The 11,969-nt window shown below is 47.5% G+C and overlaps 1 protein-coding gene across 5 annotated transcripts in view; it reads right to left on the bottom strand.

Moving 5' to 3' along the window:
* Nucleotides 1-182: 182 nt before the first annotated feature.
* GDPD5 (glycerophosphodiester phosphodiesterase domain containing 5) overlaps nucleotides 183-11,969 on the bottom strand; it is a 156,009-nt gene continuing 144,222 nt past the window's right edge. For 4 of the 5 annotated variants that reach the window (XM_068691458.1, XM_068691536.1, XM_068691624.1 and 1 more), the window contains 4 exons: nucleotides 10,807-10,889; nucleotides 8,200-8,214; nucleotides 4,167-4,279; nucleotides 183-2,880 (listed from right to left, as the gene is read on the bottom strand). In XM_068691458.1, coding sequence (XP_068547559.1) covers nucleotides 2,765-2,880; nucleotides 4,167-4,279; nucleotides 8,200-8,214; nucleotides 10,807-10,889 — 327 coding nt within the window. In that variant the 3' untranslated portion in view covers nucleotides 183-2,764. The remainder of the gene's footprint in view (nucleotides 2,881-4,166; nucleotides 4,280-8,199; nucleotides 8,215-10,806; nucleotides 10,890-11,969) is intronic. The other variant, XM_068691706.1, reaches the window with a different exon arrangement.

Genomic DNA, 11,969 nt, shown 5'->3' with positions numbered 1-11,969 from the left:
TAAAATCTGGATGGGAGAGAGGATGCAGCACAAAAGATCTCAAGAAGGATGGGTCTCCAACCCTCCCCCTGCTCAGACCACAAGGTTCCCCCCAACAATGCATTAAAATGCAGATCCACGGAGATCAACGCAAGAAGAGCAAGGCACCACCATTTTGCAGAACACACGACAGCACCACAGACTGGCAGGGGAATACTGACAGTTTATTTCACAGAGGATCGCAGAGTTCATTTTGGTCTAGCTCTATTTTCATCAAAAAAGTATCATCCTTTAAAAAAAAAAAAAAAAAGTAGCAAATCTTCAGGACGATAACGGTAACAGTCAGTGCATCACGCGTAAAGTTCGGGTCTCATCATTAAAAAAAACGAATTGTGGAAACAACAACTCTTTGCTGGATTGCTTTTTAACACTTCCAAGCTTTTTAAGCACTTCACCTTTCAATAAAGTCATCTCCAAGGATAAAAACAGAACATGCAGGTGATTATCGACAGGTGCCGAGATTTAACATCTCTCACGTGGCAATGACAATCCACCGGGAATGTTTCAATACAACAACCGCATTAAAGGGAGAAGCAACGTTGTTCTCAAAAGCCTTCAAATCCACCAAAATTTGCAATTCTGGAGGAAAAAAAAAATACTATGTTTCACAGACTCGAGAGAGTACCATATAGGAGAACAGCATTTGGGGAAGGTAAGAGGGCGCATGGACCATGGGCTTGTTCCACCTACACTCATAAAAAACGGTGTAAATACAAATAAATTAAATTCAGTTTGTGATCCTTTAGTAGGCATCTCCTAAGCAGCACAATTCAGATTTTACTTGCATTATAGGAGTATTTTCTTACATTACATTACTTTGACACAGCTTCTTTTGTTTTCTACAGCTAAGATTGCCACTTTCATCCCCAATTCTTACGCACAGAACCCAAAACTTTGGTGCTTCAGAACACTACTTCCGTAAACTAAAAAAAAAGCGGTTCAGTACTGCCAAAACAAGAACAAACTGCTTGAAGCTGTTTATTGAGGCTTGTTTCCGGCTTTTCTGTTGGCTTTAGGTGTTGAACGTGATGTACATCAGCATCCCCAAACCTCCCTTCTTTTTCTGCAAGGGGACTTCTCCCAGCCGAGCAAGGACTTTGCAGCCCGGCTCAGCCAGAGACCAAAGACCGAGCTTTGGCTCCCGTCCCCTCCACGGGAAACGACTTTCATGGTCCTGGCATTTTCAGGGCTTCAAAGGAAGCTCGTGCTCAATGGGATTTCCCACTTTGCACGTTGTGTCGACCGAGATCCAGCAAGGCAGGGAACGACCCAGCAGCAGAAGGCTGCGGGGACGGAGCCAAGCCCCATTCACATCACCAGCAGCCTTCGGGATGGCTTCAGCTGCCTTGGGAACCAGCTCTGTGTGAACAGCAGTGACCCAAAACCAGGCTCCTCTAGCGAGCTGAGCCTGCCCGTGGGCTGGCTGCGGGCTGTTTCAGGGAGGGGATGAAACGTAACTGCCATCTACTTGGTTTCTGAGCTTTTATTTGTTTAAATCTCTCATCTAGGATTTTGGTTTAAAGCCTTTTGTATTGGAAACACGCTGCTGAGAGCTTGTCAGCATCTGCTGAAAAAAAAAAAAAACAAAACATCACTCCGTTGGAGGACACCAACATGCAGCTTTAGAGATCCTGCTTTCGAAGCAAGGAGAAGTCTCCTTGCGGGAATAAATTACTCTCCTGGGCTGCTTCGCCTTCCAGACTATTTACAACTCCTTCATGCACGGACATCTGCTTGGCACGGAGGGGCTGACACTGCACCATCACCACCCCTTCTTCCTGCACAGCAAAGCAAGGAGCATCTGCAGACACCACTCGGAGTGGCAGGCACTTTAGCCAGACATGAGGGGTGATGGTGCCCGTGGCATTGCTTTTTGCAAGCCATCTGGGCTGCCAACAGAGCCCAACTCACGAAGATAGAAAGAGCAAGGACAAAATCCAAGCATTGCTGCCAGCAGAGGCCGAGCTTCAGCTGCCACGCAGGGTTTGCCTTCAGACTACAGCAGAACATCTCAAGGCCATTCTTCGTGAACATCCAGGGTTTGGGGAAGGGGGACAGGATGGAGAGAAGGTGCCCAAGTGACTGAGCCAGTGCAGCTCCTTCCCCAGCTCTGAGCTTCAGCAGGGAAGAGCAGTCTCCTCTCCTGGGAAAGCTTCTCTCCTCCAAACAGTTAAATTAGAGCTAAAACTTCATTGCCCAGGAAGGGGGAGAAGAAGGGGAACAAACAAAAAAAAAGAAAAACAGAACAAAAGTGACATTTCACAAGAACTTCACAACATACGGTTTAAACAATTCAGCTACACCGTCGCTGCACCGAGGGAAAGAATGGAGCAGGGTGGGGAGAGCTGTCCCAGCGCCCCCCCGGGATTCAGGCTGTCACATCAAAATTCAAATAACTTCAGCCATAAGGGTAGAGGATTTAATGAACGTGGTATTTTCCACTCATGCCCTGGAAAAATTACACAAAAAAAGACAAAATTCGGATTTTTTTTGTTTGTTTTTGTTGTTGTTTTTTTTTTTTTTTTTACATATTTACAAAAAACAAAAGCCCCCCCAACCTCGCAACCAGGGAGGTGGAGCAGCCACTGATGGTGGAACGGGAAGGGGCGAGCTGCCCAGCCAGCAGTTCCTTCAAAGTCCCGTCCCATGGCCAGCAGGAGAGCACGGCTCTCGTTGCCGGAGCGAACGTGGGGTTGGCCACCCGTGGGCTTGGGCTGGAAGCCCCTCAGTTCATCCGCAGCTTGGTGTCCCGGTGATCCGTGGGGGTGACCATCTCGTTGGCGTAGCCATTCTCGGAGCAGAGGGACAGCTCGTCCGTGGTCTCCACGCCGCTGTTGATCTCTGGGGAGGGTAAATAAGGAGAAGGCATCGTCACAGGGGTGCAAAGACCCAGGAGAAAGCTCGTGGATGAGGGAACAGGCATCGAGCAGCCGGCACATGAGGTCTGTCTGATCCTACAGGGATTTAATCCCTGGCTTTAGTGACATTGCCACCATTTTAAACCAGTTGTGAATACGATCTGCCCCCCAAATTTTGGCTCACCTCTAAATTTCAGACCCTGAGTGTCCTGTCAATATCAGAAGCAAAACTGGAACCCCTCATATAAGTGATACTATGCCACAGACTGAATTACTTGCCTTTGGAGACAAGGATGCAAGATGCCTGAACTTAATCCCTACCCCAGTCACTCTTCTAGAACTGGGGAGACTCCAGTAGTCACTGGTTTCACTGGGAAAACTGTGCACTCATCAATGTTCTAATAGTTAAACTCCAACCCCAAGCAAAACCATTTGTTTCAGAGGCACAAATCCTTAACACACATCCCCTACCTCACAGGGTGGTTTGTGTCGAAGACATTTTATGTCTAGAAAATAGTGGAAATAGTTAATTTTGCTATGACCCACTGCTTTCTCAGTCTGGTTTCCCTGGATTTATTCCCCATTTTGACTGTTTCTGGAGGGCAGAATCAGGCTTGCCGTGCCCACAATAAGTTCTTTGAAGCAAGAGTTGTCTTTTTGGCTGTGTGTGTGTGCATCCAGGACAATAAACCCTGATCCCTGCTGGAGGTCTCTAGCCCCTGATACGAGGAATGAACACCAACAACAGAGCTCCAGGGGCGATTTATATTCACATCCCTTCTAATGTGAGCTCTCCAGCTTCACGTGCCAACTTTAATCTTTTAAAGCTAAACATTTCTTTCTTTGTACACATTTTTGAGATCTTTCTTGGAGGCTGGATCATTGAGAGGAAGCCAGCATACGCTAACACAGAAAGGCTGGGAGGATGACAGGGATCCAGATCTACCTCAAACTCGTCACCATTATCTGCAGCAACTCACAGCACTGCTTTAATTTCCAGTTTTGACACTGTTGGTAATTAAGAGAGGAGATGTGAGACAACGTGAGACAGCTGCATAGCACAGCTTGGGAAGTTAAAAGCAGGATTTATGAGCAAATCGGTGCTCAGGCCTGGAATATTTTGGGATGGGTGAGCCAGGACCACGTCCCACGTCCAGCTGCCCTGTCCCAGCTGTGGGAGATGACACCCATATCAAAACCATCTCTCCTCCAACAGGGAGCAGCTGTAGGATGGAGCAAATAGCTTCGTGCGACCGGCCCCATTCATACCCGAGAAGATCAGCTTCTCCTTCATGATCTTGACATCCCGGCTGGACCGACGGACAGCAGCACTGAGCATGATCTGCTCTGGGTTGTAGGTCCTGATGCTTCCTAAACGCCACCTGCAAGAGAAGAAGGGGTTATCAGGGGCTGGAGTCCTCAGCCCCAGGAGCGTCCTCTCCAAGTAAGTGGCCACCAACACCGGGGAGACCAAGTCCCAGAGACCCTCACGCCTTCCTGCCCTGGCGTCTACGCAACCCCACATGATAGGAAGATGTTTGGAGATGAGTGTGTTATCTCAGGGAGGGTACAGACATAAAAACTGGTCATCTCTAACCACCTTGAGCATCCTAATTCCATTAATTTCACTGAGGACCACATCAGCTAGCCAACTGCCCTGTAGGGGTGAACTATTTTGATTCTTAGGGTTGGAAATAGGGAACAGAGACCAAGCCAAGTAAAGAAACCAGAGCCTTTTCCTCACTACATGGCACCCTCATGCTTGTAGGAGAAGAGAGCTCAAAGTCAAATAAAGGTCTCAAGCCTGAGACATCAGCACGAGATGCTCTGAAGGGAACTCAAAGCAGTCTCTACACGGGTAGCTGTCACATACGATGCCCTTGATCATAATTTCTCCCACTTGCCTCCCCAAAAGCCAGGTCTTTGCTACATGCTTCTACCCAAAATGCAGACTTTTTTAAAACAAAACTTCACCACATGAATACAATGAAGCTGATGGGAACCTGGCTCCCCATTAAAGTCAGCCAGGCTTTTATTCTAATTACTGAATGCATATAAATAAACTAACTGATGCTAGTAATAAACGATTGCAGCAAGGCCAAGTCATAGGATTTTCCTTTTAAAGCTCTTTTTCATCCTGGGAGCTTCCCTGAATCACAGAACCTCAGCTGCAGAGCTGCTGGCATTAAGAGAGAAAGGCAGGCTACTGCAAATAGGGGAAAAGCAGGGTTTGGTGGGCTTTCGTGGCCTCAAACCCACCAATTCTCCCTATCTCCTGCCCAGAGAGGAAGGCTTTCAGTTATTCCCATTCTCCCTTCCAGAACCAGGGATGTAACAAAGCTATTTGATGGAAAAAGAGCAGAGATTTACAGTGGTTTATGGGGTTTCTGATCTTCTGGCACCATCTAGTGGCTTACCCACTCAGGAGAATGTGATTTTTCTGGTTTGGGGTGACGGCTGCCTTCTCTTAAATGCATAACCTCCTCCCCATTCCGGGGGCAGAAAACCTGAGGAGCACCCCCCAAATCTGAGTCCGACAAAGCAACACCCACAGATGAGGTTCTGCAGCTCTTCCAAACCTAGCTGGTGATCATTCCCTCTGTTTTCCCTCTTTTTCCCAAATCTCAGCAGGTGACTGTCAAGCTATAACTGAGGTACAGATGAAGGTGGCTGCTGGGATGGCAACACTGCACCACGCACGGGCCCATGGACAGAAGCAACATAGAAGCACGCAGTGGAGAAGACACTAAAGCATTAAAAAAAAATTAAAACATTTTTCTTTTTCATCTAAGCTGAGCTGCTCTAACTTAGAAGACGATCATTTCTGCCCTTAATGTCCCACATAGGCAGATCCTAAAATCAAGACGTGCACAGGATCTCACAGGATAAGACATTCCACAATCAAACCAAAACATCGCTGCACGTCTTCTCCATGCCCACAACAGCCTAATGATGAAAATCCTGATGCATTGCATGACCAAGAGGCACAACCATCTCTTGCCCCCAGATCCTAAACATCCCATGGAGGGCATGGGCCATTTTGGGGCCTGGACAGCCCAGCCTCAAAGGGCTGCAGGGTCCTTTTCTGAAACCTCTTGACAAGAGGAAAGATACTGCCCTCTGCTCCCCATCTCACGTGGTGGCTGTGGTCAGACCCAGGCCAGATAAATGTGCACAAGGGGCCTGTGACTCTCGCAGGAGTGCACTGCTCTGCTTGAATAAGCTAAGAAGGTTTCAGATTGAGTTTTCCATCCATATAACCTCAAGGCTCTGTCAACAAATCTTTCATCTCTTAGCCCCAACAAGGATATCCCAACTCAGGCTCTCCAACAGCTCTTGCACCACTTCTCTGGGCAATGTCTTTGCAACCTGAGCCGGAACAGAGGGACCCCAGGAATCCCAAGTCCTCACTCCCAAAATCTGAGGGCCTTTTACTGGGCTAGTAGAGGGTGACAGCAGATCCAGCCAGGATTTCTTGGGCATCCAGGTGAGAATTTCAGTGCTGGGTAAGAGGAGCAGCTCACAGCAGGGATGTGTTTTCAAATGGGACCCACCCAAGGAGCAACACCAAAACCAGCCCAAATTTGTGAGGATCATGCAATTACTCTTTTAGCTTCTGCATGGGACCGCTGGCAGCTACAACAGTAAGCCAAGCTTTCAGTAGCCACCCCCATTTTTTAAACACCCTCTTAGCAGAGAAGCCATCGGCATTTAACCGTGATGCAACTCCAACTACACCATATGAAACACTTGCTGCTGTGCTCAGTAGAGTTGGGATGCCAGAAAGCTTGTTTAATAGAAAATAACACCTCTCCTACCCCCTTGGACTCTGTTGTGATCGGCCACAGTTAGGACAGCAGTGTGCAAAAAGGGCAGCCCAGAGAGGGGCTCGTTGTGCCAGCCAGACTGCAGGGAGGTCTTGTTCTGGGAGGTTGGCAACAAAGCAGACCAGACGGACACGGGGTGGGAACAGACTAAAAAATACTGGGACAACAACACAGAGACAGCACACAGAGTGTTAGGGCCACCACCGGGGCCGTTGGGGTGGAGGAGAAATGGCAGGGGAAGGAGATGGGAAAGGAAAGACCGGGAGGAAAACAGAGGTGATTAGTGCCAAAGGGGATAAGATGGAAGGGAGCAAAGAGCCAAGCCAGCCACAACTGCACATCCCCGTCCTGCTACAGCTCTTCTCTAAAGCCTACCCCACTCCTCCATGCCTCTCTCCTCTCCCTACCCCCGTGAAAAAAGCAATGGGGAGGTGGCAGGAGGAAAACACCCAACCTCCCTGCACCGCTGGAGGGCTCAGCCTGGCCCCATCTCAGGGAGGTGATGCGAGGACGCAACGCCGCGAGTCCAAGGTACCTCGAGGAGCAGGCAATGCTTCCAGGTGGCCAACCCCAAACCCCAAGGCAGTGGGTGGGCAGGGGAAGAGGGGAGGGCTAAGCACACCTAGGGAGTAGCCGGCCCTCAGAAATACAACCCCATGGCACAAAGCGGAAGGAATGGAGAAGGTAACGCGTGAAGAGTTTGGTCCGAGGACGGACGTGGTAAAGGCTTTACTGCAGAAAGGTGGCAGCGCTTCCCTCCAGCGGGATAAAAACTACTGGGGAGAAAACAGCCAATGCAAGGAGAAATCTGGGTGTCCAACTGATGGCACTTCAACATCCCAGGCTCATCCCATTCCTGGCTGCAGCACTATTTTCATTTTCATACCGTATTTCTTCCAGTTTCATAGTGGTGTGACTGGGAACAGACTCAATGAGTCCAGCAATTGCTGAGCCAAATCTTGTCAGATATTAGCCCTGTTCATTCATTTCCAGGGCTGGAGAAGTGATACTTCATATAAGTTTTACTTTTTCCTCTATAGAGTTGGCCAACTTAGAAGAGGTTTGTCTTAAAAACCTCTGGTAAATGCAGAAAGGAGGGAGATATTTTGCAGCGAGATTAATTCCATGGAGAAAGCATTATCTCCACTGGGAATTTCCCAATTTCAACACACTGCAGGAGCTCTGAAACAGGGTTGTTTTAAAAGGCAGTGACTTGGATCACCGCAACAAAAGGTCAGATTGCCTTCAAAACATTCACCAGCTTCAGCATGAGGCTCCTGTGGTGCTCACGGCTATGGACCATGCAAAGTTCAGCCCCTCCTGGTCCCGCTCTGAAGCCAGATGTTTGAAAGCATCCCGAAAAAGTTGCGCCCTGCACTGTCCTTCTGCAGTGAAGCCGTAGCAGAGAGGGAGAAAGAAAGAGAGAAAGGAAGGTTGAATGAAAAAGAGAAAGAGGAAGAAAGCACCAGAATTACCTGATCATGTGATAGCTGTGAGATGCCAGAATGCAGCAGAGAGAAAGAGGAGGAACATGCACAACAGTCAGAGCAGTAAGAAAATAAACAAGGCAAAGAGGCAAAAGAGATTGGTTAGAAGTCATCACGCTCGGTATTTCCCCCTCTGGAGAGGCTGCCAGGATCCGGTCACCAGAGCTGAAGCAGAAGAGCAGGAGCAACCCCTGCCCGTGGCTACGGAGGAGAGAGAAGCCATGCGGAGAGGAGACGACGAGCACATCGAAGCAGTGCCTCTGTTCCCACCCACCCCCTCGTCCCTCGCATGAAGGAAGCGGCTCCGTTTTGCCCCAAAAAGAGGACATCAGAAAACCAAACTAAACCACACCACGACATATTGGAGGCCAAACGTCGAGCCCTGCTTCTTGGAGCTGAACCATGTCAGCAGGTAGCTGGGCAGTTCTGCTGCAGCTTAGTTTTTGGTTTATCCTCCGTGCTGCTACCCATTCGTCTGCGTGGTGGAGAAGCCGTGAACAGCAGGGAGATGGGGGTCTCCTAGCTGGGATGCACAAAGCAGGAGCTCTCAAAAGAGCAAGCCTTGCTGTAGAAAATGCAATTTCTGGTACTAGAGTTTCTCCCTGATTCTGTGAACTTGGGGTTGGGTTGTCCCAAGGCAGAGATCCAACAGAAGACATTTGACCCTCACCATATTAATCCTTCCATCCTTTACCCTCCTTCCTCTCACCCTACTCCTTCAAACCATCTCCAAGCTGGGAGAAATTCAACTTGTGAAGAGAGGAAGAGTCCAGATATTGCAGTGTCCATATAGCTGGGACTTCTGCTCTCCAAGCATGCATCGGTTCATTCTGCTCTGGGACCTAAGGCTTACATTCAGCAGTATGACTCAGTCTAATTTCTTCAGCCGTGGCCTTCTGATTCATAAAGCCTGCTAAAACCAGCTTTGGGAGATGATGCAAAAGACTTCAAGTGTCTTTTTGCCTTGGCCTTTGAATTCTGCTCTTGAGAGAGGAGCATTGAGAGAGGTCAGTCCCTGCCTCCAGACTCCTCACTGCCTTTCTGTAACTGGCAGAGAAATACAGGGCCTGAAGAGCAGGGAAATCTCTTGTAGGGAAATCTCTCATTAAACCAGCTGATGAATCTGAAGGGGTGGAGAAAGCTTCCAGACAATGCAGCCACACTGCCCTTCTGGAGGAAAGGTTTAATTGGCCGCAATTTGAATCACCATCATTCTTAGCAAAATTATAAACACATTGGCAAATCTCATTTGGGTCATTGGTTTCATTAAGTGTTGGTAAATCTAATCTGAGAAGAGGGTTTTGTATCTGTTTCTCATTCTATCTTCCTGTGCTGGAATCGGTGACTGGTCTGGGACTGTGCAAGTCATGAATTTAGAGGGACAATTATCACCAGAGCCAACATATGGCCTGAAGTCAAACCCATAGCAGGTGCTGGCAGGAGCAATAGCCTGCTGTAGCATGGCAAAACTACCCAGGTAATTATCTGCCCTGGGGAGGGAAAGGGATTGCTGCAGGCAGATGATCTGGGACGATGCGACAGCAAAATCACCAGCTCATGAGGCTGAAGGAAATGAAATTGCTACTCCTGACACAAAGGCATTTCGGAGCTCGAGAAGGAAGGAAAGCGTAAGCCCCTTGATGTCTCTAGGACAGTAGTTTGTGCATGCTAAAGCAGATGAGATTATAAAGCTGAGGGAAGAGAGGGGTGCAATTTCAAAATGACACATTTTCCCAGGAGAAGGCTGCTGTTCTCGCCGGAGGGAGCACATCTCCCCTCCTGAGCTCGCATTTTCCCAGAGAGGGTTATTACACTGTCATCACTGACAGCGAAAATGCCTCCTAGGAGAAAAGGCTCATCACCGGGAGGAGACCATGGTTTCCTCCCTTATAATCAAGAGGAGGGTAGTTTGGCCAGCTCTGCCATTAGCAAGTTGATTTATCTCCTACTGACTTATCAGTGTCTTAGCTAGCCCTGCTCCTGGGCTCTGTGCTCTGAAAACGTTTTGTTTTCAGTGACCTGGGCTGACGAGAGGCTTCTGCCATGCACTCATGGCTCCCCATTTTGTTTGAAAAATGGCAGAATTTTCTCAAAGCATCAGGCTAAGCAACTGATTTGACCTGTTCAGTCATAACAGCTTTGCATCACTTAATACATTGCTTTAAAACGTTTCCATTTCTTCAAGTGGAAACCAAATAAATCAGGAAAATCTAAAAAAAAGCCTACATTATAAAAACTGTGGAATCTCATAATATTCTCTTTTTTCTTTAAAGCATTTAAATCCATTTCCCCAGAAAACATTTACGGTTTCTCTACCACACGCATTTATGAGAGGAGCGAGGAGTCTGTCACTCCTATTGTGAGATGTCTCATTCTTCTTAAAAACAGTGACTTCACCCAATTCAGTGTCATCGCAGGAGTGGAATGACTTATTGTTTGCAGTCTTTGTAGGAAGTTTCAATAAACAGTTTTCCTGCATTTGCAATCCAAGTGCCTGAGGAGCACTGCAGCCCTCTCTTCCATCTCCACCCCACGCTCTCAATGCAAGCACACTCCACAAATACACGAGAGTTGAGCCATAACAATGCTACTTACTTCTGGAATATAAAAACTCCTACAATTATGATAAATGAAATGAGATCAGAAGTGATCCAGATTAGGCGGTACTCGTCTGGAGGCTGGAAGACAAAAAAAAAACAGGAGCAGATCTGAAAGTTGTGCACAATCACATGGAGATCACACGTTGCTAAAGTTACCACCAGGACGGAAAGAAAAGCACAGAGATGAAGGAGTCACGTATAAATCACAAAGTTTATGACATTTCTAATGTTTGCCTATCACCCTAAGTGATGTTATCAGGAAGAATCACAAAAAGGAACAATTTTAATCTCTGCCTCTTTTCATGTGCTGATGTGTTCTCAGAGCTTTGTGGGCTGGAGTTGAGTTCCCTATCTCAGCTGTACCCCTAGGTGAGGTAAGAGGCTTTTTGGAAACCCAAGCTTGTGGGAAAACAAAAATATACACATTGCCCATGAGACTCGGGGTCCTTTCTGAGTGCTAATGTCTGCTGTTTAGCACAGTCCCTGTACTACCAGCATACATTTCTAATTTTCTTTCCTGTAGGGCACAGGGGACATCTGGCTCCATTTTCTGTTTTTCCCACCACCAGCAGTCAACAAACTTCTGCTTTGCCAGTCCAAGCCTTGACAACATGACCCCAGCCAGGAAAGGTTGCTGGTTTCTTACCAGACAGATCCATCACAACCATCATTAATGCATACAAGTAATGTTTCATTAGAGGAATAAAATACATAGTGCAAAAAGAGGAGCTCATGCAACAGTAGGGTGACATGGGCAACACCAGTTGGGAGCCATCAGCTCTGCTGCCTCCATCTCCCAGCAGAGAACAACTTGATTTCTGGTCACTACCTCTTTATGCGTCTCAAGTAACCCTGTGAAAATGTACTGCAGAGCTGGTAGGGCAATGCTTTAATTAGCCAAAGCTTCTGATGGAGATTTAATCCTTGTGTTTCCCAGCTTAATTACAGAAAGGTGACATTTGGCAGGGTGTAGACATTGCACGAAGATCTCTCTGTAATGTTACATTTGCTGCATCTGCTAAAACAACAGATGCAAAATTGATATTTCACGTTTTCTTGGCAGAAGAATGCCATTAAAATTGTTTTGAAGGAAAACTCAGGAGTCTTCTAGGTTAGAAGAAAACCTACACATCTAAATTTTTAATTTATCCAAGCAAC

This window comes from Anas acuta, chromosome 1 (genome assembly GCF_963932015.1).
Source record: "Anas acuta chromosome 1, bAnaAcu1.1, whole genome shotgun sequence".
NCBI lineage: Eukaryota > Metazoa > Chordata > Aves > Anseriformes > Anatidae > Anas > Anas acuta.
The sequence above is the reverse complement of the archived record's forward strand: the minus strand, read 5'-3'. Positions and strand labels throughout refer to the sequence as shown.